Source organism: Astyanax mexicanus, chromosome 2, assembly GCF_023375975.1.
Source record: "Astyanax mexicanus isolate ESR-SI-001 chromosome 2, AstMex3_surface, whole genome shotgun sequence".
NCBI classification, from domain to species: Eukaryota; Metazoa; Chordata; class Actinopteri; order Characiformes; family Acestrorhamphidae; genus Astyanax; species Astyanax mexicanus.
This window is the reverse complement of record NC_064409.1, coordinates 16,111,929-16,136,568: the sequence shown is the minus strand read 5'-3', so window position 1 is coordinate 16,136,568 and position 24,640 is coordinate 16,111,929. Positions and strand designations below refer to the sequence as shown.

At 37.6% G+C, this 24,640-nt stretch overlaps 2 protein-coding genes across 3 annotated transcripts in view; one reads left to right on the top strand and one right to left on the bottom strand.

The window, feature by feature from the left end:
- Nucleotides 1-1,289: 1,289 nt before the first annotated feature.
- Nucleotides 1,290-14,549, top strand: nup50 (nucleoporin 50). Of its 2 annotated transcripts, none has more exons than XM_022671314.2 (8): nt 1,290-1,439; nt 3,639-3,714; nt 5,013-5,096; nt 5,996-6,206; nt 7,471-8,268; nt 9,216-9,306; nt 9,412-9,530; nt 13,148-14,549. In XM_022671314.2, exons 2-8 carry the CDS (start codon nt 3,646-3,648, stop codon nt 13,345-13,347), a joined length of 1,572 nt encoding a protein of 523 aa, XP_022527035.2. In that variant the 5' UTR covers nt 1,290-1,439; nt 3,639-3,645; the 3' UTR covers nt 13,348-14,549. The 2 variants fall into 2 exon arrangements, with proteins under 2 accessions (XP_022527035.2, XP_022527036.2); XM_022671315.2 differs by having other exon boundaries at nt 1,292-1,439; nt 3,636-3,714.
- A 6,638-nt stretch (nt 14,550-21,187) lies between these two features.
- The window catches only part of kiaa0930, a 50,595-nt gene continuing 47,142 nt past the window's right edge, over nt 21,188-24,640 (bottom strand). Inside the window, exons 9-10 of the mRNA XM_022671311.2 lie at nt 24,228-24,383; nt 21,188-23,089 (exon numbers count right to left, since the gene is read on the bottom strand). Coding sequence (XP_022527032.2) covers nt 23,049-23,089; nt 24,228-24,383 — 197 coding nt within the window. The 3' untranslated portion in view covers nt 21,188-23,048. The remainder of the gene's footprint in view (nt 23,090-24,227; nt 24,384-24,640) is intronic.

Below are 24,640 nucleotides of genomic sequence, written 5' to 3'. Positions count from 1 at the left end.
GTAGGAGGGGCTGCAGGGCATGGTGCTTTCTAGGCCATGGTGCACCCCTGGCCCAGTCTTGGAGCCAGAACTGCTGTTTATTACTTGAGGAGGGCTTGATGGCAGCCTAAGACCTTGATAAAAGTTATCTGAGAGCATGCATCTTTTGGGGTGTTCAAATTTCGCACAAAACAAGAATGACTAAAAATATTGGTAAAAATCTTTTACCTTTATCAAGTCATAGTATTGGACATGCCTGTACAAAAAAGTATGGTGACATTTGTCATGTTTCTTTTTAATTCTATTTAATTTTTATTTAATTAGCATAACAATTGTGGATATTTTCTATTCATTGGATGGTTTGAATGGAGCTGCTTGGCCTTGGAAATTATATGAAGTTCTCTATGCTCTACTATCCTTGAGATAATCTAAAGGCCTCATGAAGTTTAAAAGTCTGTGGCGACTGACTCTGCAGAAAGTTAGTCACCTTTGCACACTATGAGCCTCAGCATCAGCTGACCACACACTGTTATTTCAAGTTGACAGAGCGAGTTGCTTTAGATCCCATCGCTTCCACTTGGTTATAATAGCACTGACAGTTGGCTGTGGAATATTTAGTATTGATAGAATTTCTCAACTGGGCTGGTTGCACAGGGGGCATCCCAGATATCTCACACATCTCAGACACCTCAACACACAGAGACAGAGCTAACCCCAGCCCCCACCTCACCCACCACACACCAAACACACTTACACAAAACTGAACAGAACCCCCAGAAATGTAAATACACTAAATGTTAATTGTATACTGTTATAAGTGCATACTGTTTATACATGCATGTTCATATCTGAGTGAGATTTTTACTACTTTTTTATGATTCTCAAAAGTCACTAAATCCAGCAACAAAATTGCTAAATTAGCAACACTGGCTCTCTAGCAACAATGTTCAGTGAACGGTTATTTACGTTTATGAGCTTTTCTTATTGTTACAGTGGGACTTTACTGCAGTAAAACCTGAGTCACTGCAGTAAATCTCTTACAGCTTACCCCTAGATAAGTGAATTGTTGGGGGGTTTTGTTATGGAACACACCTGAGTAATTTCCTTAGGTAAGGGAAAATATTCTGTTAAGATTACTTACCTCAATGATTTGGAGTTCTATGATTGTGAGGAGTTAATACTTTTGTTAGTATTGTGTTTACCTGTTACTGTGGAGCTCATGGCATGTTTTCAGATTGCACAAATTGTAGTTCTGGGGGAACTGTTCACAAAGACTACATTTCCCTCAACCACATTCGCTTCCCCTTCACTGCACATGCGCAGTGCTCCGTTTTGACGCGCGAATATCCCGTTTTGTAAGATGGTGGCGTGGTGAGAGTGTGAAGCTGCCGGTGTTGTTGTATTAGGAGCCGTTTTATCACAGTGTAGCAGTTCGGTACCGTGTGGTGCTCTTCAGAAAGGTCAGTATACGCCGGTGCGGTGTGTATAATCGGTAGAATGTGTGCGGAGTGTTAGCGGTGGGTGAGCTGGTGTGTTCCGGCTAACGGCTAACAGCTAGTTTATGTGACCGGCCTGCCTGTACATGGCTGCCGGCCCGCGGGTCGCCCGTCACTCCGCCGCCAATCCGCCAAATCTGAGAATGTGCTGTGAATGTGGCGGGTCTGTTACAGTGTTACTGCGGAGGACAGGCTGTTTAACCGCCGTCTGTTCTCCGGCTGAGCCGCTCGGGAGCAGTTTAGAGCTGAGGGGGTGATAATGTGCTGATTTACTGTGTGGTTTTACTTTCTGATTGACTGATTAACTCCAACTCTCTCTCTGTAACTCCAGACACACTATAGCTAACCTAACACAGCGCGGTGTCTGTCAGAGCTCAATTACACAACTAACAACCGCTGGAGTTTATGAGGGAATTAGCTCAGCTAGCGTTAGGTTAGCTAGTTTATGTGTTAAATTTTATTTGAAAAACGTTTTCTCAGTGAAATAAACCGTTTCCTCAGGTTAGGGGGGACAGTTTAGCAAGCTAAGCTTGATAGCTCACTAGGTAACTTAGTCAGGTAGTTAGCTTAACTAAATAGAAAGTAATTTATTTTAAAATGTTAGCTAACTAGCTAATTAAGTTTTTTTAATTAATAGTAGGTTTTTTGAAAGAAAATTGTGATATTAAGCTAAGTAGGCTAAGCGATTTATAGAATTGCTGCTTTATTACAGGCAATGATTTAACCTTACCTATTAAATTAATGGTACGCTAGCTAACTATGTAGCTAACTAGCTAACTTAGACGGGGAGCTTAAGTTAACCATTAAATTAGCTAAATAGAGTGAGTCATTTATTCAAATAAACAAGCTAACTAGGTTGATTAAGTTTCGTAAAGTAACAGTAGGTTTTATTAAACAAAAATTAGTGATTTAAGCTCACCGTTAAGCTAAGTAGGCTAAGCAGTTAAACTATATAATTTATGCTCTCTTACAGGCTAATAGCTATTAAATGAATGGCACATTTATAAAGTTGAGGGAGTTTTTTTAACCTACTTAAATAAGGAGAACCATTTAGCTATTCAAGTGGCCGTTAGGGGTTAGTACCATACAGCCAACGTTTTTGTATAGGTTATAGATCTTGCAAAGAAATTTTGATATAATTTGGGGCCATATTGGTCGCATATCAGGGTACAACTTTGCTGCTTTTAGAAAAAGTTAAATGTACACTGTTCTCATTTCCCAATAAAGTATGTTGATGAAATATTTTCTTAAATCTGTGTTCCTGAAATATTGGGGGGTTGTTGTATCAATCATGGTATAGATTTGTAAAGGGAATGACTTTTTAAAGTCAGCATATGGTTTATTAATTTAAGTGAATTTCCTCATTCACTCTGTATGAAGTAGAATTAAAAAACACAAAGTTTTGTTTGGTTTGCGGGAACATGGCAGTTATAAAACGTGACTACAGAGTAGCTACTGACAGCACTGAACAAAACTGAAAAGAAAAAGTTTGAAAAGGTATAAAAAAAGTGCCTGAACCCTGGACCAGTCTTTCTAATGCATGGCTTAATTGTAATAGATACATGAGCTAACTGTAGAAAATGCAACACATTGGAGACTCTAGTTGTCAGTACAAAATTGTTTTAGTTGTCATGACAGTGGTGCAGTATTTGTTTTAGTGTAGTTTTGGCAACAAATGACATGTGCCTCACAATTTTCTCTCCCGAAAATATGTAGTGATATGAAATAAAATATAGTTCTAGAGATTTTCATCATTAGAAATAAAAATGCAGCCAAAATTATCTCAGAGGTGTGATGTTATCTTGTACATATGTTCATTGTCTTACGTTACCTCACCGCGTGCCAGTTTTATTGTTCATTTCAAGTAATTATTAACAATCTGTGTGTTCAGCAGATTGTAAGTTTGATAAATCTATGAATAAAACCCTTTTTCTTAATATAGAACTGGCTGTACCAACTTAAAAAGGCAGAATCAATACTTTGACTGTTTTAGGCTTATGTATGCCTGCTCTCTCCTTCAATGAAAGACAAATACAGATTAGTTGACTGAAATATATATATAATCAATAAACCACATAACTTCGGTAGGTTTTGGAGCTCACCACTTTATTTGTTGAAATTCGTTTGGTTAATAGTTTTCACATTTGTTTTACCTGTCAGCAGGTCTGTGATGGCAAAGCGGATTGCGGAGAAGGAGTTGACAGACAGGAACTGGGATCAGGAAGATGAAGGGGAAGAGGTATGATTCCTGTAGTTAAGCTGTGTTTTTTCATGTAGACGCAAGCCACATTGAAATTGTTTATTTTTTCACCAAGCAAAACGTCTAGATTTTTGTTTTTTGTCTCTATAATGGCAGTTCAGTTTTTAAAAAAATAATCTGAGACTGAAATTTTAGGGTAAACATTTTGTCTGGTAGGTTTTCAAGTTATTGAATCATTAGAAAGAGCTTCAAATGAAACTACCATAGTTTGTTTATCAGTGGTTCCCAATCCTGATTCAGGGGTAACAAAGCCCTGCTTGATCTAGGGTTTTCTTACTGTAAGACCCAATTTGTTTCAACAAGGCCTCCTATGTCAATTAATTGGTTGGATCAGGTGTGTTAGAATCTAAAACTGGGAGGGCTGTGGTAGTCCAGGATCATTAATGAGAACCACAGCACTATACAGTATAAGTGCACTTTATTGGACAATATCTGTGCTGCATAGTGTACCATTTGGGCCTTTTCTGAAACTGCACTTAAGAAGTTCCCTTAATACTCTATTTTGAATGATGTCTGTAACTATGCCCTTGTCACTCTATAGTTCACTGTTTCCTATTTCCTGTATAATACACTTTTTTGCACTAGATCTGTAACTATGCCATATTTAGTATATAGTGCACATTTTTGGCTTTATCTGAAACTACACCTTGTTAACTTTGCAGTGCACTGTTTTGGATTACACCTGTCACTACAGCCAAGTCAATATATAGTGCACTCTAAAGTCACTATATCAGGGGTCAACATCCCTGCTCCCTGAGAGCTGGCGTCCTGCAGATTACACCTTCATCCCAAATCTAACACGTCCCCAATAACTGATCAGGCATTTCTGAAGGCAGTAATTTGTTGGCTCAGGTGGGTTTGATCAGTAGTTGTAGCCTTGTGGAAACACATTTATAGAACTTTGTCTTATTTACTCTGTAGTGCACTATTTTGGACAAATATTTATAAACCTTTGTCCTGTTCTCTGTGTAGTGCACCATTTGGGGCTACTTATGAATCTATTTACAATTTTATATGAAGTGCGTCCCTTTTTTTTTTTTTTTTTTCTGTTTCATTTTTAAATAAAGCATTGGTGGTGGTGGTATGCATAGTTGATGCTATATTGGTGTTGATAACTTACTACCTACGATAACATTTATAAACGCAGGCAGACCTAAAGACAAAGTTGTATTTGCAGAGTGACTGCAATTATGGGAACAGAAAATTGTCATTTTGATTTTATGTTGGACCATTTCCTAAAAATCCTCTCCTGTGTAACACGTTGTTCCTTTCTTCAGGCAGGGACATTTTCAACTGCGAGTGAGGATGTGATGAAAAACCGAGCCATCAAGAAAGCCAAGCGTAGAAATTTTGGAGCTGAGGTAAGTGAAGTGCTTCTCTTTGTCAGTAGACATCAGGCATGTGGTACAATGTGACTTTTACAGGGGGTTACGGAGCCAAGTGTTAAAAAAAATGGGTGTGCATTGAATTAGGGTTGGACAATAAAACAATAGGTAAGGTACCTGTCGTGAAATAACTTTTCCTTATTATAAATATAAGACAGGGATAAGAATAGATGTTTCCAACAGATAACCATAATGGCCAATAGTAAATAGGCAAAGCGCCATGTGGCTGAAATAAAGTTATAGCCACATGTTATGCCTGTGGCACAGAGCGTAGGAAGGTTTTATGTAGACAGTATTCAAGTTATAGTCTGTTTTTTCTTTATATGAAGTATGGTGTTCTACGGTTCTTTTTATACACTTATGAAATATAAAAAATATATTTTTATAATTATTATTATTATTTTTAAATAAATATATATATATTTATTTATATATATTATTATTAAATATATATATATATTTATTACTAAATTACAGTTCTACTCGAATGAGAGTTACTGTCTGAGCTAAACTCGTCTGGTCATACTGTTATTTCTATTTATTTCCTGGTTTATTATTCAGACACCAGCTAAAGATAGCTTTCTCAAGTTTCAGCATTGGGTGGGTATTGAAGCCAAGCAGTCAGTGTCGAGTACAAGCCTCCAACTAGTTCTCAAAGCAGAGACATTAAGTTTTCTAATGTCATTTTTGTTTGTTCTTCGCTCTCAATAGTGTTTATTTCTATGTACTTCTATGTACTTTATATAAAGTAGTAATATATTATTAATATTTTATTGTAGCTGTGTTTTTAATTTGTGTGTACTACTATAGAATGCAGAGCAGTGTGAATTATGTAATTATGTAAATTATTAAGGAGTTTTTTCATGTTGCTGCAGGGTGAGAGTGGAGGAGCTTTTAAAAGCTTTAAGGGTTTCTCTCTGACCGCGTCGGCTCCGGCAGCTGGAGGAGGAGGAGGAGGAGGATTCACAGGCTTTGGTAATGGAACTGGATTCAAACCCCTCTCTGGTCTGACCAACGGCAGCATGTCATCTGTAACCCCATCTTTTGGAGGCTTCAGTTCCTCTGCTACCCCCAAGCCAATCACCGGTAAATCTTGAAAAATGCAGTAAATGTTGTTAAGAAACTGGTACTGATAAGGGATTTGCAGAAATTAACATATTTGCCTGAAAATGGACAAAATGGATCATTTGGCTGAAGACCAAATAATGAGCATGTTTTAACAGGTTTTAATTATTTTTTTTATTCTTTTTTTAATTACATTTTACATTTCTGTCTTGATTTCACTGGACAAAAAAAATACTATATAATAAATATTTCATTATATAATATATATTTCAACATTCAGCTGACATACCTACAACACATAATATATAGACATTGTTTAGGCTATTTCTTTCTTTTTACTTATTTGGCAGAACAAAATTTATTTTTTTAAAATTAATTTTAGTTTTTTTGCTATTTTTGTATAATAACTAAATAATATAATAATTCAATTATTTAAATAATTAAATAATTATTGATTACACACATTTAGTGCATACTAAAAAAATGTTAGAAATAGTTTTTAGATTGTTTAGATGCAGTTAAGGATAATTTTGGTAGTTTTGGTTGTTTGCCCTCCATTCCTGCCTTGTTTGAGCATGGCTCCTGATCTACTGCATGTTTTATTTCATCTGCACAAGTCTGCTCACCTTTATCACCCTGCTGTCAAGTTTTGGCTTTGACATAACATAAGCTCTAATGGGAAATACAAAAAATGATCTATTGAACTTGATGAAGCTTGAGAGTGTAATCAAATCAATTACGGCAAAATGTAAAAAATATATGAAGCACTACATGTAAAAATGTGAGTAATCTTTAAAGATGGCAAGTAGCTGGCAACTAATCATTGCAGCTCTAGAATTTATATTATTTATTAAATATATATTTTTAAATTGGTCTTTTTTTTATTTTTTTTATTTCCATTGTGAATCTAAAACTATTTTTTCTATCAATGGGGACTTATTGTTCTGAGTATTGTTCTGAAACTGACTTGAAATATCTTCCTTTGTTGAGGGAAGAGCTGTGGCATTTCAGACTAATGGACTAATCAGTGTGTGTATGTGCGTGCCAGACTGCTGTCGAGCACAGTGGCCTGAATAATGATAATAAAAAAAAGCTGCATTGCCTTTTGCTCAGGGGGGGGGGGGGGGGGGAGGGATGAGTGAGAGAGGTTTAGGTAGTGTACAGTCTTACAAAATGCCCATTTCCTTCATTCTCCTGCTGTGATAAAGGTAGTGTGAGTAACATTGCAATGCACTGGCCTCAAAATTCTGCTCTTCTCCCTCCTCCCCTCTCCCTCCATCCTCAGGCTCCTTGTCATTCAACGGCCCCGCCTCATCCAAGCCTGCAGACTCTGACATCACGTCTAACGGTTCCGCCCCCAGCTTGGCCGTGAGCTCTGGCGGCAGCAGTGGCAGTAGCAGTAATAGCAGCTGCAGCAGTAAGGAGTACAACCGGCAGCTCACAGCTCTCAACTGTTCTGTCCGTGACTGGATCACCAAGCATGTCAACGACAACCCTCTGTGCGACCTCAACCCCATCTTCCGCGACTACGAGCGGCACCTGGCCAGCATCGAGAAGAAATACGGCAGCTGCTCCACTGCTGCAGACAGCAAGCATGAGAAGCCGGTGGCAGCAGCAGCAGCAGCAGAGGATGCGCAAAAAAGGCTCCAGGCAGGCGGCAGCAGCAGCAGCTCCACCACAACCACCCTGTCCTCCTTCTCTTCCACTTCTACTTCCTCCAGCATCAGCAGCGGCATAACACCCTCTCCAGCCAGCATCGGCACCACAGCTCCGGCTTTGTTCTCCTTCACCAAGGACAAGGACAACGCTGCCCAGGAGAAAAGCTCCGCTCCTGCCTCGGCTCCCGTGCCAGCTCCAGTCCCTGCAGGGGTTACCTTTAACTTTGGCAAGAAGCTGGATAGCTCCATGCTGGGCTCTCTCACCTCTGGAGGTACATCCGGCTTCTCCCCGTTTTCCTCTTCTTCTTCCTCCTCCTCTTCTTCCACATCCCTGTTTGGAGGCGCGGCCAGCACTGGCACCTCTTCGTCCACCTTCTCCTTCACTGCAGCCAAGACAGAGACAGCCAGCAACAGCCAGACTGCAGGTACACACATTTGGATTTATATACATACAGGTTGGAATTTTATACAAATTAGGGAAAGAATTTGGTATACTGGTATAAATTAAAATGTGTGCATTTAATCTTCTGTGTTTGGTGTGCACATTTAAAAAAAAATAAATTGGAAACCTTTTAAGGCATAATTTTTTATTTTACTGCACATTGTATATTTAAATGTATAGTGTAAAAATGTAGATCAATTATAATATGTAGAATGTGGAATCATGTCCGTGTGTGCTATAATATGATTTTGCAGAAAGTGAGTCTCCAGTCTGATTATGGAAGAATCTTATGAAATGTAAAATTGATGTCATACCGATTATTTCTTAAGTTTGGTTGATGCGGTATAATTCCAGTATCGATATGAACAACATAAAAGCTACAGGTAAAAACACCTGCAAGCGATGTCTGTCTGTCTGTACCTACAAACTTAAAAAATGTTTGCCAGCTCATGTAATACGCCCTCTAATGATCCTCAGTCATTGACAGATTCTGTAAATGATGTGTATATAATTATTAGAAATATCAGACACATTTATTGCCTTTATTGAATAGTTTTCTAGTGCAATATATGTTGATATAGAATTACTGTTTAGGCCTAACCACAGTTAACATAATGTAGTTTGGGCTAAACAATAATTCTGTTAAGAATTTATCAGCTTTTTATATTACTGATAAGCTAGTATTTCATGCTGTAAATTGTCTGCATGGATATCTCTGCACTCCTTGAAATGACTGTCATTATTTGTCTTTTAATCAAAACCAACCATACAGTATGTTCATATTTTCTAGTGCAGTTTTAAGTTTCACATTATTTATACTTTATGGTTACCAGTAAAAAAAAAAACATCTGTGTGACGAATTCCAGTAGAATAAATTTTCTCTCTCTGCTTTGTGTGATGCTTATGTTTTATTCTCCATTTTCTCTGCAGATGAGAACGGTGGGGCTGAAGAAGAATCGGACGAGCCGCCAGTACCTGTGGTTAAAGAGATCAAGGAGAAAGATGCCTTCTACTCTAAAAAGTAGTCCATACTTTACTACTACTTATATTACTTACATCTCTTTGAGTTCTTTGGTGTAATTATGTGATATACTTACACTCGTTTGTTATTATCACTGTATTCCAGGTGCAAACTGTTCTACAAAAAGGAAAGCGAGTTTAAGGAGAAAGGCGTTGGTACACTGCATTTGAAAATGGTTTCAGAGGGCAAGCTGCAGCTACTGGTCCGGGCTGACACTAACCTGGGTAGGCTGCTTTATTTATTTAACACTCCTCTGTCTAATTTAAAGAGATTAGGAATGTAGCTTTATGCTGTTCACTGTGGTAAAATGTGTACATTCACTCCTGGCATGTGGAAAAAATGGTCTCAGCGTTAATTTCCCTATTAAATGCAGAGTGAGGTTTAAAGTGTATTGTCTGAAACAATATGATTTATAGGGTTGCCACATGTTCTGGAAAATCTGGAAATGCACAGACAATTTTGAGACAACTGATAAGTGTCCTGGTAATAGTAAAAATCCTGGAAAACTAGGAATTTTAGGGTTTATTTTTTCATAGAAATTATTGGAAAAGTGCTAAAATGTCCTGGAATTGGATTTACATGGGATTCATAAATAATTAAGTATATGTGGATATAGTATGTCTGTATTTAATAGATTATTTAGTAGCCATGTGTGAAAATGCTAAAACAGAGTTTAGCATAGTTTTAATCTAAATAAATACATTGCAAATAAATATTATGTTTCTTTGTAATTCAAATCCAAGTTAAGTCACCCATTCTAAGGTCTCTGAGAAAATCACAGGTTGAGTTACCTACTGTTTTTTGCTGAACTCTGTGGTCCACCGGTAATTTATTTACGGTCCGGACACACATCTCTGATTTTCGTCATCTTTAATAAAATAGCTGTTTTTCTACTGCCATGCACCTTCATTACACTTTGGCAAACGTTTCCACGGAGGTAAACACAACAGTGAGTTGAGTGGAAATGAAGGAGCTACTAAACACAATGTCATGTGAACAAGAAACTCATTTTTTTATTATTATTTTTTTTATTGCAGTCCGGATGCAAGAGTTTTATCACTGAGTGGAAGTGTGAAATATTTTACAGCCATATCGATGGCAATCCTGAAATGTATATATTTTTCAGTTGTAAACACTAATTGTTATTCCCCTGATGGTCAATAATTTATTTACAGATTCTTCTAGTATCATATTTGACCTAAATTATCATCAGTTGTATAAGTAAAGGTCTCATACCATAGACTGGAGGAAGACTTGTTTTGTCTCCATCTGTAAGGAACCGCTGGGGCGGGATGAACATTCTCTGACTGTTAACTCCCCGAGCTCGCACTGCTTTTCTGAAGTAGGTCAGGTTGCCACGCTGGATGAGGGTCTCAAAGCTGGCAATGTGAGACGTGAGCCCAGCCATGATGAACAATGATGACGTTCAGAAAACAAAAGTGTGTGTGTGTGTGTCTTTGTGAGAGAGAGAGATTTAATTTTTTTTATTTTGGTGGAATAAGGGGGGAGGGGTTAATACTGCAGAAAGCTGAATAAATAATATACAGAAACGGGGATCCTCCCTCTGCTGGAGAGAAGACATGCAGACACATCTGTATTGCACCTTTTCCTCCATTTTCTCGTTTCTCAGACCGCAGAGAGATGTAGCTTCAGTCTGTTCAACAGCCACTGCTTATTTTATTAAAATGGAGTGATGTAGCAAACTGAGAAAAGGGAAAATTAATAAAATGCACAATTGAAGAATTAAATCCTGTCACAATAAGTATTTTTATAGGAAGTTATAGTTTTTCACTGGACCTTGTACTGTTCCAGAAATAACTGTGATAAACATTCCATTCCATTCCAGGTCCATTTTGAACCTAATTCTAACATGGCATGATAATAAAATTGCACTTTTAAAAAGAGCAGTTAATTTTTTAATGATTAGGAGAATATAAAGACATCAGAATTAGAATTTAAGTCTTCAGATGAAGTCTGCTAATAAATATTAAAGCACCAGTCCCTAAGATTTTGTCTTTTAATTTGAAAACCGTAGTATTTCTGAGTTTGTAGGGGCAGAATATTGTAATTTAATAGTATTGATGTCCTGTCATGACCATTCCTGCAACATTTTATTGTATTAAATCTTTAAACAGAGTGGTCTGGTAGGCTTTTGGTTGTAATTGCTCTTCACTTTTTGACAATGTTCCATAAATTAACAAAACAATATACGCAAAAACACTGAATTTCGCACAGCAGTTTATTTAGGTGCACATACTCTGTGCAATTATACATTTTCACCAGAGAGGTATCCCAGTGCCCACAACATACAGACTGTCACTTTAATTTGCTCTGCTTTCTAAGAAAAAGTTGATGGGTTTATAAATTGTACAATAAGTTGATCAAGTTATATATGTGACAGGCGTAGATGGATGATTAGTAGCTGGTTTAAAATGACTTCAGTATCTGCTGTGTGTTTGCAATTAACTTAAAATCCTGAAAAAATCTCAGAGCAGTCCTGAAAAAAAGAAATGACTAATGTTACGTCACATTTTATGGGTATTCCTTACATTAATATTTAACTGCTAACAGCGCCTACGTAAGTGTATGCTAAAACTGTGGTGCTCAATTATTCATGTTGATAATCAGCAGACAGAGAGGAACTCGTGGCTGTTTTTACTATGTGAAATAAAATGGCACACAGCAGGCTAATACAGCTTTGTAATTTAAACGTAGATAGGGGCCAGGCACTTCTGCAACATGTTAGAAATGCAATATATTGATGGCACTTTAAAATGCTGTCTATTTATAACTAACTCAGGGTTTGTCTAAATTGTTTTGATTAGGTGGTGGTGTTGTAATTTTTATTTTTTAATCACTGGTAAATGATTACAGACCATTTTAGTATTTTAGCGTTTAGAAGACCTTTAATCAATATCACACTTTTACTTTCATTATCATTTATGAACAATTTGTTTTAATTAATATATTTTCTTTGAGGCAAGCTGCTAGAGTTGTGTAGTTGTGTAGATGTCAAACTATTTAAAATGACATGCACATACAAAGGAATGATCAGAAATGTAAAAAATGAAAAAAAGCTAAGGATAAAATTATTTTTTTCTAATATAATTATGTATGTATTTTGTTTTAGGAGTAAATGTAACATGTCAGTCAGATGGAATTGAAGGAATCCCTACTTAAGGAATTTTATGTAGGGATGAGGCTAATATTGGCCCTAAACAATGAATCTGAGCTTGTGACAAATTTAGCTTTAAAAAGCAAATGCCATTTTTTAAGTTGCTCAGCTGTTAAATGCTTCAGTTTAAAGCTCTTGTTATACTCCCTATAACACTGGATAAAAAAATCAGGAAGTGAGAGTTAGCTTTCATAAACAGTAGGTTTGTGTTGAGGCAAAAAAAAAACCTGAGTAGTAGAGGACTTGTTTAGTTCATTTTGTTACGGTGTAATGAGAAAGTAAACTCCTTTGTTAGTTTGCAACAAACATTTGCATGTTAATGTGAAATTTTGCCCATCCACTATTCCACTTAAAGGCCAAGTTTCCCATTGTTTCCAATTAGGGAGGAAACAATATTAAAGTGCTATTTACACTTTTTTGTTAAATCCTCTATCAGTCTATCATTGCACAAAATCACCTTATGTAAAAAGAAGATAATGGCACACAGTGTTCAGTGTTCTACGCCACAAACAAAGTCTTCAGTGTTGTGATGTAGCAAGGAAAATCAGAGTTTTTAAATATTTTAAAAATATTCACCCTGCAGAGTGCTTTTTTTTTTTGTTTTTCAGATAACAAACATTTATTAACACGGCATAACTGACCTATATTTCCTTTGCTTTTCTGTAGGAAACATTCTGCTGAACATCATGGTTCCTTCCACCATGCCCTGCACACGAACAGGGAAGAACAACGTTATGGTGGTGTGCGTGCCAAACCCCCCTGTCGACGACAAGAACCCCACCACACCCGTTCCGATGCTCATCCGTGTCAAAACGGCAGAGGACGCCGATGAACTGCACAAAACTCTGCTGGAGAAAAAAGCGTGAGCCAGCACGTCCACCAACCCCCCCGTCCCCATCCAGACTTTCTCCAGCTCAGATTTTAAAAACACCCCCTCCCTCCCACTTACGTTAACTATTGCCTGAATGTGGTTTGCACGGCTGTATGTGAAAACACCCTGGTTGCGTCATTACACACATACCGGACTCTTGCTTGCTGTGGTCCGTCTACAACAGTTCTTACATGCATGCCAACGCACATCCTTCATGAGCAGTGGCAACAAATCGGTTCGTATACTGTGAAAAACTAGCTGCGGTCCTACTTTCAGGCTTCTGTGAGGATCAGTTGCGTAAATGCTGGTTTAATTATTCTGAAATAAAACAGTTTAAGGAACACAGCAGTGCGTTTAATGCAGTGAATGATACAGGCTGTCAGATAGCCTTGGTTCTTGAACATTCCGTTGGGTTTTAATTTTGCTGCTATTTAAAGAAAACGGAAAATGGAAAGGGTGTAGCAGAGCATATTTCTTTTTTTTTATGTGGATAAAATGCGAAATTGTTTTTATTCAGCTATGAATGTGTGCAGATTAAATAAATTAGTTCTACACAAGAATGGATTGGAGTTTAGCCTGAATGCTTTGTACTTACGCCTTTCTCATAAAGGGGAAGTTAACTTTGAAGGCAATTCACACGTCTTCGTATATTAGGAAAGCTTTTAAATTGCTTAATACCCCTCTGAAAGAGGATAAACTTGCATACGAAACTCTATAAACAGAGTAAACTATAAATCATTTGAAGTTTAGTTTATTAAAGTATTTGATTGGATAAACTGAAGACTCAATCTCATCATTAAACTGCTTTGAGACATAATAGAGTATTTTTTTGTTTGTTTTGTTTTTCTGTCTGTGATCTGTTTTGCTTCAGGTGTTTGCTGTAATTGATATTTATTCAGAATGAGGGTCCTCTAGTGTGCTTTGTGTAAATGAATCCTACAGTGAAACATCTGTCATTCTGCATCATTACTGAGACTGCTAGTGAACTCTACTGCACCCTACCTGCTGGCTCCATGGCAATCTGTCTTAAAGTGGATCTTGGAGAAAGTTTTGTTTTTCTCGTCTTTTTTTTTTTCTTTTCATTTTCCAAGTGACCTTTGTAACGCCTTAGATAACGAGGCATGCATTTAACAGCACCAGATACCTTTTTGTAGATTCGTTAATTGGCAAATAAATCAAATCGACCTGAAAAATGTACTTGTGGGTTTCATTAGCGTCATTTACAGATGTGTTGTACATGATTAGCTTTTGTACAGCTGTTTTAAATGTTTGTTTTTTTTTTTATGCAGGGAAATCTGTGGTGCAGCCAACTCAGGTCTAGTGCCTCTGTTGGCTGGTTGCAGAATGATGTGTAGCTCTGTCCATCCCGATATGCTTCAGTGACCCAAAATACACTTCTGGTCCTTTAGTCTGCACTGTAGACTCAATAAAGACAGTCTGGGGAAAGGGGTGGGTCTAACAAATGAGTCGAAGTGTCTGGCCCCACTGCTGGTCTCTGCTTTGAAGATTCTGGTTGCAAATTTGACAACATACTGGAAATTCAGTTTTTCTTTCTATAGAACAGAACAGAAGGGAATGACTCCACAGCATCCATGCATATGTAGTCACTTAGCTAAAGATTCAGTTTGGAGCTCTGGGTATCTGTTGTTTTTAGGGTTCGTTACAACACTTTTAGATTTGTATCTGAACCAGCTGTGGGTTCATTGTACTAGTGTTAAAGCCATATTAATGGAAACCACAAACCCAGAAGAAATATTTTCTGTAATTTTATTGGACCTCTATTTGCCACATTTGTAGTATATTCCGTTTATGGAATGTGGAAATGGGACTGGGGGAATGGCAATGTGCCCACAAATAAGTGGGTAGATGGCACTCTTAGCTGGTATTGGTTGGCACAGGCATCTGTTAGCTGATGTATTAGAGCTGGGGTCCAGCGCTTTCCTTAGTGTGCAAGCTACCCAGTGATGCAATAGCGGCAGTTTGAAAAGAGGCGGAGTCTGACTTAAAGTGTATCAGAGGAGAAAAAGGAATATTCTCAGTACTTTTATTGGACCTCTATTTGCCACATTTGTAATACAGTCTATTTAAGGCTAATATAAACATTAAACCTTAGTTTATTAAGACTAATTGTAGGTCACTAAAATGCTTTACAGGACTCTAAGGCTAATTCAGCGATTCTTCTAGAACAAAAGATAAAACTTTGCACCAACAAGCCTCTGAGACATGTTTTGCTTAGTATGTGCTGCATTATATCATGCTGGAAATGGCCAAAAGAAGATAATTATGGTACAAAAGCAGTTTGCTGTCAAATTTGCAACAAAACTTTGAGCAGCTGGACTCACTAAATCTTTTGATAGTCCCAACTCTCCTCCTTCCAGATCAAGTGTCTCAAACCGCCTTTATGGAGTAGCTGAAAGTACTCAAAAGCAGAGTGTATTTTTTTTTTACTATACATTACATTACATTTTTTTCACTGGATGCCCAGTTTGTTCAGTAAGTGTTCAGTTTCAATATATGTCAGCAACACTCAAATAGTCTGTGGTATTCAAGCGATGATTGGTTGTTTTTAACAAAAACAAAGTGTTCCAAGACAACCCCCCTCCACACCATAGGTTCGTGGATTCGTGATTCAAGCACCAAATACTGAAATACTGACCCATCTGTGTGTTCCTCAGCTGAAATTGAGATTATTCAGACCAGACTGCTTTCTGCAGTTTTGGTGAGCCAACATTTTAATACAGTAAGAAAAAAAAAACACTTATTTAAGGTGCAAAACAAGTCTTCAGGGTGACTCTTGAGAAATATCTGTTGCTATGGGAACATGATGGGCTAAAAGCCCTTTCAGAGTGAACCTGTAACTATAAAAAAAAACCATCCTACTTTTTTTTCAGGTTAGTTTTTGCTCATACCTTTTGTTTCATGCCTTAGTAATACATTCTAAACATTATTTTGTTTAGATCAAATCTGGTTATTGTTGGTTGACAAGCAAATAAAGATAAAATATTGTCAAGCCAATCATGAAGAGTTGCTAAGAGAGTATATGGGTTTGAATAGATTTCCAAATAAATGAGAATCTCATTCTGATTTCCAAATAAAATGCAAAATTACTGATGGTCAGGGATGGTTTGGAGAGTCATGTCATCTGCTGGTGTTGATCCACTGTTTTATCAAGTCCGAAGTCAGTGCAGTGTTTTTCCACAAAATCTTACAGCACTTCATGCTTCCCTCTGCTGACAACTTTTATGCAGATGCGGATTTCATTTTCCAGCAGGACTTGGCCACTGCCCACACTGACAAAATACCAATTGATCTTATATTACATTCTATAATTATTTTTTTGAGACATTAATTTTTGGGTTTAATTGGCTGTAAGCCAATCATCATCAATATCAACAATAGAAGAAATAAATAAATGCTTAAAATAGATCACTCTCTGTGTTGTAACACATTTATATAATATGAGTTTTACATTTTTAACAGAATTACTGAAATAAAGTCACTTTTCAATGCTATTCTATTTTTTTGAGATGCACTAGTATATGTGTCAGTCTCTTGAATGCCCATCTTTACTACACCAGTGGTGTAATAGAGAATAAATTACCCAGCTATGGTTTTAGCAACCTTACTGAAGCTCAGTGATTACGTGTAAAGCAGAAAAGTAGCCATCTTGTTTGTGTCCATGACAGAAGACTATTTGCATGCTGTTGTCTATACCTGGCAACTCTGACTTCACATGTATTGAAGGAGACATGTGCTAGTGTTTGGGGTATTACTCGTCCTAATGAGGGGGTTGGGGTAATTGGCCTTCCAAATTGGGAACACAATTTAAAATAAATTATTTTGAGAAATCAGTAAGAAAAAAATAGACATTCAAGGTTTTTGCATGACAACAATAATTTTTTGAACTGTAAAAAAAAAATCAGGCATTACTTATTTTACTACCTTGATACACTAAAAAATGATACCTAATTGATTCAGTAAAAAGCCTTAATAAATGTCTGAGTAATTACCGCGGTTACGGCTTCTTGGCTTTTACTGCCTGATAAGCTGCATAAGATATAGCAAGACGGGGAGTATTACTCAGTGCATTACTGAGAGAAACATGAATACTGTAATTAACTGATCTTGCCTGAAGCCAAATGTAAGGTCACTTCTGTGTGGAATTCCCACAGGACCCTGACTGGGAGCTCTGGATTAACGAATGTTAAATGAAAACTGAATGTGTTTATTTTTCCAGAAGCTGAAGCCTCAAACAACGCGTGTCTGCGGAATTTTACTCTTTTAAACAGTATTGTCAGGATTCCTGCGGTTCCTTAAAAAGTCTTAATTTAAGACCTTAATTATCCAGATTTTAATTTGTCTTAAACTTACTGTAAATTTGCTGTAGGTATTACATTTTTAGATGGTGTGTTTAATGACAGTGGGAAAGAACATACTAACATTAGCGGATAGTGGAGTGCTAGCTAACATTAGCAGAGCTAGCTAACATTCCTGGGGAGAGAACTAAGGTTAGTGCAGAGTTAGCTAACATTAGCTGCGAGCTAGTTAACATTACTCGGGAGAGAACAACGGTTAGCATAGAGTTAGCTAGCATTAGCCACAAGCTAGTTAACATTACTAGGGAGAGAACAAAGGTTAGCATAGAGTTAGCTAGCATTAGCCACGAGCTAGTTAACATTACTAGGGAGAGAACAAAGGTTAGCACAGAGTTAGCTAACATTAGCCACGAGCTAGTTAACATTACTAGGGAGAGAACAAAGGTTAGCACAGAGTTAGCTAACATTAGCCGTGAGCTAGTTAACATTACTAGGGAGGGAACTAAGGTTAGGAGAGAGCTAGCTAACATTCCTGGGGAGAGAACTAAGGTTAGCGCAGAGTTACCTAACATTAGCCGCGAGCTAGTTAACATTACTAGGGAGAGAACTAAGGTTAGGGGAGGGCTAGCTAACATTAGCGGAGCTAGCTAACATTCTTGAGGAGGTTCATTCTAAGGTTAGGGGAGGGCTAGCTAACATTAGTGGAGCTAGGTAACATTCCTGGGGAGAGAACTAAGGTTAGCGTAGAGTTAGCTAGCATTAGCCACAAGCTAGTTAACATTACTAGGAAGAGAACTAAGGTTAGACTAACTAAGGTTAGGGAAGAGAAACAAGCGAAGTGGAGATAACATTAGTGGCAAGTTAGTTAGGTTATCAGGGAGAGAACTAGGGTTAGCGGAGATCTAACTAACATTAGTGGTGAGCTAGCTAATGTTCTGCATCACAATGGAACACAATTCCTCAGTTTATATTTATTAAGGTCTTTAAAAAGCATTAAACTTGACTTTTAAAATAGAGCAAGAACCCTGATTGTGCTGTAATTACATCAGCTCACAATGCTTAGATTAGCTGATGTAAGAAAAGACCTGAACCAAATGTTCTCCCTTTAACAGCTCCACTGATCCTATATAAGCACTTTTTAACTGTTAACCACAAGCAGTGATTATGCTGCCCTCTTGTGTTTCAGTCATGTCAGGAACTCATCTACAGTCCTGGGTGAATGAATTGGCAAGATTTATAAATTGGGTTTAGATCAGGGGATTGTTGAGGACAAACTTTTTTTTTTACTGTTTACTACGATTCCATATATGTCCCTTAACGGTTTTCATGTCTTTAATATAAATCTACAATGTAGAAAATAAATCAAATATAGAAAAACATTGAATGAGAAGGTGTGTCCAAACTTTAGACTGGTACTTTATATAAATGTAATCTCATTTTGCTGACCTGTTCAGTATATCATCCATTGTGTTTACCTGCATTTGTGTTTATTTACAAAAAAATAAACAATACAACTTTATCTAGTTGCAGAGTGACCAATGAATGCACTGATAACTTTATTAAGTGGTTAAGTAATGTCTCAACTAATTACCGACTCTGAGACTTTATTAAACATTACTTATTTTTTATGCTTAATAATGTTATTGTATTGAGACAATAGTTACAATGTTGTAATGTCTAGTGCCAATTAATAATTAGTTGAGGCATTCTGTTGTAAGTACTGCTTTCTTTTATACGGTATAAATTAATTTACTTTTTTTTTTTTCATTTTATTCCAATTTGTCTAGGCCAACTGTTCCACCCATTTAGCTGTTACCCAACTGTATATCCAATTTTTGGATTGTGTTGGTTGGATTGTGCACATGCCTCCTCCAACACATGTGAAGCCAATCACTGCCTCTTTTCGATCTGCTGATGATGCAGTATTGCAGAGTAGCATCACAGCGCACTCAGAGAAAAGCACAGTGACTTCCAATACATCAGCTCACAGACGCCTTGTGCTGAGCTACATCACCCAGAAAGAGCAAGGCCAATTGTGCTCTTTTAGGGCCTCGGCAGTTGGGGTAAGCTGCAAGACAGGGATTCGAACCACTCGGCGGCCCCTGTAAGTACTGTTTTTTTATGTATCCTTATTGTAGGTTGAAATGTTGCCTTAATTATCCTTTTAAAAAGTGGTGTATTTGCAGTTTTTTATTATTGTATCATGATATCATCGGTCTTAAAAGGACAATAAAATTGTTTATCGCAATTATTTCTTGAACAATATATCGTCCAATAAATAACAGTTATAGAGACAGGACTTCCTCAGGTTTTACCTTGCAAATCTGGTGTGTGAATCCAAACAGTCCAAACAGTTTTTTTGGTCATTTGTAATCTGTATTTTCATAAAGAGGTACAGAAAAATGTACATTTATTAACTGTGTAACATAAATATTGGCTAAACATGCACATGTACGTTCTTTTTGAACCGAATACAAAAGCGCAGTTAAAGCATTTAAAGAAGTGGCTGTACCACGAGACCTCCTTTAATAAACAGCTGTCCGTCTGTTGGCTTGGAAATGGGCTTCTAAAGCCTACAGGAAAATGAGAAATCGAAAAAAAATAATATAAATACAAAGAAATCCAGTTCCAAAATGGTTCATTTTCTAAAAACATTTCTCAAAAAGCTGCAGACAAATCATGTTGCCTTTCCAATATCAAATACAGACACTGAAGCGCTCTCAGCCGTTCTCAGTTTACACTAGAAATACATTCAGCTCGCGGAATCCCAAAGCAATACTGACGATAAGTCGCTCCGGCCGTTCTCCTCACGCAGCCCGGCTTCGTTATGAAAGCCTGCAGCGTGAGATTTAAAGCCGGTTTAACGAACAGAAAAGAAAAGAGAGTCAAGCCACCAGACCCTTTAATACTCACACACTTCACGAGAAAAGACAAAACTGGAGAAACAGGATGGCTCTGAGGTTCAGCTTGTGATTAATCCCTAAAGCCTGTAAAGATTATTATGGATTTTAACAACAACAAAAAAAACATGGACCAGACTGGTGTGGTGGTGAAGGACAGGTGTGTTTCTGCAGTGAACTGGGACATCTGTGCACGTACTCTCTCCACATGATACAAATAAAGGTGCTGCACAGGGTTCTTTGAGCCATGCAATAGAATATCTATGCATTCCCATGGCTTGGGAATGCCCTCACCTGTATGGTAAGTTAAGTTGTGAGGTGTTATTTTGTGAACAAGGTTAATTGAAGACTGGCCAGTGTGCTCACGACAAGGCGATGTGAATGATTCACAGTGTCACATGTGTACCAGGAATATGTCGTAGAGGGCATAAACACCCACAGTTGTCATCGTATCGTGACCAACGGTGTCTGGTACGATTTGTCCATGCGGTCAAACGAGTGCATTCTTTAGTTTCTGGACTACATAGGCCTCAATCGTGTAGTGTTCTTTTGTACTTTTTTACGAAGACGTTTCTCCTAAAAACCACTTGCGCACTTTTTTCCCAAGAACACCCGTACATGACCTTCACCAATGTTTTATTTGGATTCAAGATTTGGTCAGTTTACAGGAACATCATGATGGGATCCACCAATATAAGAGCAGAGCTGTGAACAATTCTGTGCTTTAAAACCCATCATCATTCTGACAGACTTTATTTTAATATATTTTATTTATTTATTTTTTCTCAAGAAACAATTGAAGAAAATTCTGATATTTGGAGAATGAGCTCCAATTACGTTCTTAAATCTTCAAAACAATCCCTTATTGAACGAAAACTGGTTCTTCTATGGCCCAGGTCTTCAAACCTGGACTTTAAATCCAGTAATCTGAAGAAGTATTGTGTAATCAGTGGTAGCAGCTGATGTAACTGACTGGCAATGAAGTGAAGTGTGGCACCAACAACAAAAATCCAAAAAATCCCAAAAGTTAAAAGTGGATTTGAACAGGTCCAGATCTGAAGATGTGCAGTACTATGTACTATGGCAGGGTTCTTAACCTTTTTCACTGTGCGATTCCCTTTATAGAGTTCAAAATATCTCACCACCCCATGCTCAACTCACCTCATCCCACCCTTACAAAAACAAATGACTGGCAGTACTGCTTCCTAAAAATCAGAGAATAATAACTTCATCAGTTTATTTACTTAATGTGAAGTTTGGAGCTGTTATGATGCAAACATTTGTAGTTTAGTAAAGCTTAGAAAACAGTCGTAAACCATATTTTAAAAACTCTGGATAATCCCCTGTCAATGGCATTACTCAAAGAACCCTTTGCAACACCTTTACATGTGTTTTTAAGAGTCCATCTTAACTGTAGAGTAGTAAAATAGTGAGGATGACAAGCACTGTGCTCTGGTCACATAACACATAACAACCCACATCTACGAAGTGTTCATTCTGGAAAAAATACAAAAAAAAAAAAGGAAAAAACAAAAGAAACATGCTTTTCAAGGCCTTATGGCAAATTCATGGCCCTTCTCTCACTCATCATTATTTATACCAACACTCGATTATAAAGATCACAAAGGTTACAAATTTCTCCAAACATACTAATGAACAAATATATCATGTCTCTTTTTTTATAGCAAAAGAAGAGAATTCTACTTGTTGTGCAGCTTTTCGGCGTAAAGAACTGACCAAGAAACAAAAGACACGTCCAGCATTTCCAAATACAGACTTTTGTGAGAAGTCTAAAGTGATACGTAGGCCATAAGAGGGAGGAGTCTCTGTGTCCTGTTAGCTGGTTAGGAGGTGTTTAAGGCCTAGGGATGGGAGGAGGTTGCCTTTGGAAAAACAAATAAAATGCACTATGCACAAATAAACGACACAGAAAGACCCTTTCCACGGAAAGAGTCTCTCTTTTTCCTTTTCTTTATCGTACACAAGGCTGAGAGGAGAGGGTCGTGGTTGGTATAATCACTGAGTATCTAAGCAGCAGTGTATTTACAAGGAACAGAGACATTCTTATGTTTTTTTGTTCGTTTTTCTTTAGTTTTTTCTTTTTTTCCCTCCCTCACTCTTTCACACACGTTTCCCTTTTGCTGGAAAGCGGGACGTCAGCAGCCGCCGCCTCCGTTCCAAACCTGAGCCAATCTGACATACGACGAGTCTCAAGACGGACGGTGTTCTGCTGTCCAGGCTCTGCCGCCCAGGCGTCTCACAGACATACAGACAGTGACTCTGGCAGGGTGCACAGAAGAACAGGTGGAAGAGGCACTTCTTGATTGGCTGGTTTTTTAATAAGTTCCTTTGTTCTCTTCTCCTTCTGTAGGTGGTTTTTGGTTCTCTGTCTGGACGCTAGATGGCGGTGTTGTCTCGGGAGGGAGGGGCCTGATGTGGAGAGGCACTTGAGTCGAGTGTTCTGGGGAAGTAAGGAACTGCTATGTCATCAGGATGGGCTTTTGTCTCACCTCCAGAATATCTGCGAGAGAGATTCAATAAGAAAGACGATTCAGTGTCATGAAAGACCGACAAACTGGAATCTGAAATCTCTTAACAGTTAGGGGTGGCCCAAAAATATTTTAATATAAATACACAGCATTTCTGTTATAGTGATATTCTTGGTGATAGAACAAACTAATGTAATATATATTATTAATTTTACGAATAAAATATTGCAAAAAAAATAAATGTTAGTGTTATACAGTACAACAGCTTCAAACTATCAGTAAAAAACAAAAAGGCCTATGAAACAAAAGTAACTTTCTCTGATTCTGTGTAAAATACTAATAATGTAACAAAATAATATAAAACCACAAGCCTAAAGTGCAGGATATTTAGTGCATACGCATAAACAGCAAACATAAACCGTTATATCAAAAATACACTTAAATCATCACAGTTAATAGTAAAACCATGTTTAGTATGTGGAACTTCCCTCAAGCACCCTAATGGAGCATAACGAGGTTCTATTTACTAGTAAACCACTTGGTTTATACAACCTTCTGAACCATCCACACCATTAATAGGCTATGTTCAAACAGCAGGAAAAAGTGGCCCAAATCCAATCTGTAACATCATGTTTGAAACCAGAAAGCCAGATCAGAAGAAGAAGGAATAGTAACCATAAGAACAAAAAAAGCAGCAGTGATTTGGGACTTGAGTGACAGAAAAGTAAGGAAACATAAATATTTAGATATTTTAGATATTTATTTTAATATTAAATATTTTAGAAGGACTTTGTTGCAGATGTGCGCTGTTCCTAATGAATTGGCTAAACGATAAAAGGCTAATGTTATTCTCCCTATTACAACTCAGCCAAGCATCAACATGATTCTGAAGCTGCTTTCTAACAGTAAAATGTTTTAAAACAGTCACAGTCACAAAGTAACCATTCACAAAGTGCAAAACTCACAGACTGTCTGACTCCTGCCCACATGTTTCAGTTTCTGACCTTTGTGTCACTGCCACTTGAGACATTTGACAGTTGACGGATCATTCTATTTTAGTTTTATATATATGACCCTTTTCAGACTCATGCTAGGACTGGTAGAGGAACAACAGTATGAATAACAACATTTTGATTATTTGCAAAAATGCATAAAATTAACGTGTGTTACCTGTGGTTATGCGGTGCAGGGGAAGTGTGACATAGGTGAGGTGGGAATACAGCAGGAAATACTCCTCCGTCCTGTTCAGCTTCAACCACGAGCCAACCAGCGATCTGCCTGTCCCCGACAGAGAGCGTGAGCGCAGGTTTGTGGTGTTGCAAAGGTCTATAAAAAACACAAGCATTAATTAAGATTAAGACTCTCACTCTTTTTAAAGTGCTCTTTGACTAACAGAACTGTATACTGATACTGAAACAAAATGAGAAAGCAACAGTTTCCTGCAGTGCTTTTAGTTAGGGATGCCACCTTGACAACATGTGCCTCCGGTCTTGATTACTCTCCCCTTGGGAAGAAAAATCTGCTGCATCGATTCATGCATAAAGGGTTAAAGATGGCTGCATTGCAATTGAGGCATTATAGCA

What these genes read in the sequence shown, in the direction of transcription:
- nup50 (XM_022671314.2), top strand. Translation starts at nt 3,646, where the DNA reads ATGGCAAAGCGGATTGCGGAGAAGGAGTTGACAGACAGGAACTGGGAT. An exon ending in AGGAAGATGAAGGGGAAGAG is followed by an intron (nt 3,715 to 5,012) that starts GTATGATTCCTG and finishes TCCTTTCTTCAG; the next exon opens with GCAGGGACATTTTCAACTGC. An exon ending in CCGGGCTGACACTAACCTGG is followed by an intron (nt 9,531 to 13,147) that starts GTAGGCTGCTTT and finishes GCTTTTCTGTAG; the next exon opens with GAAACATTCTGCTGAACATC.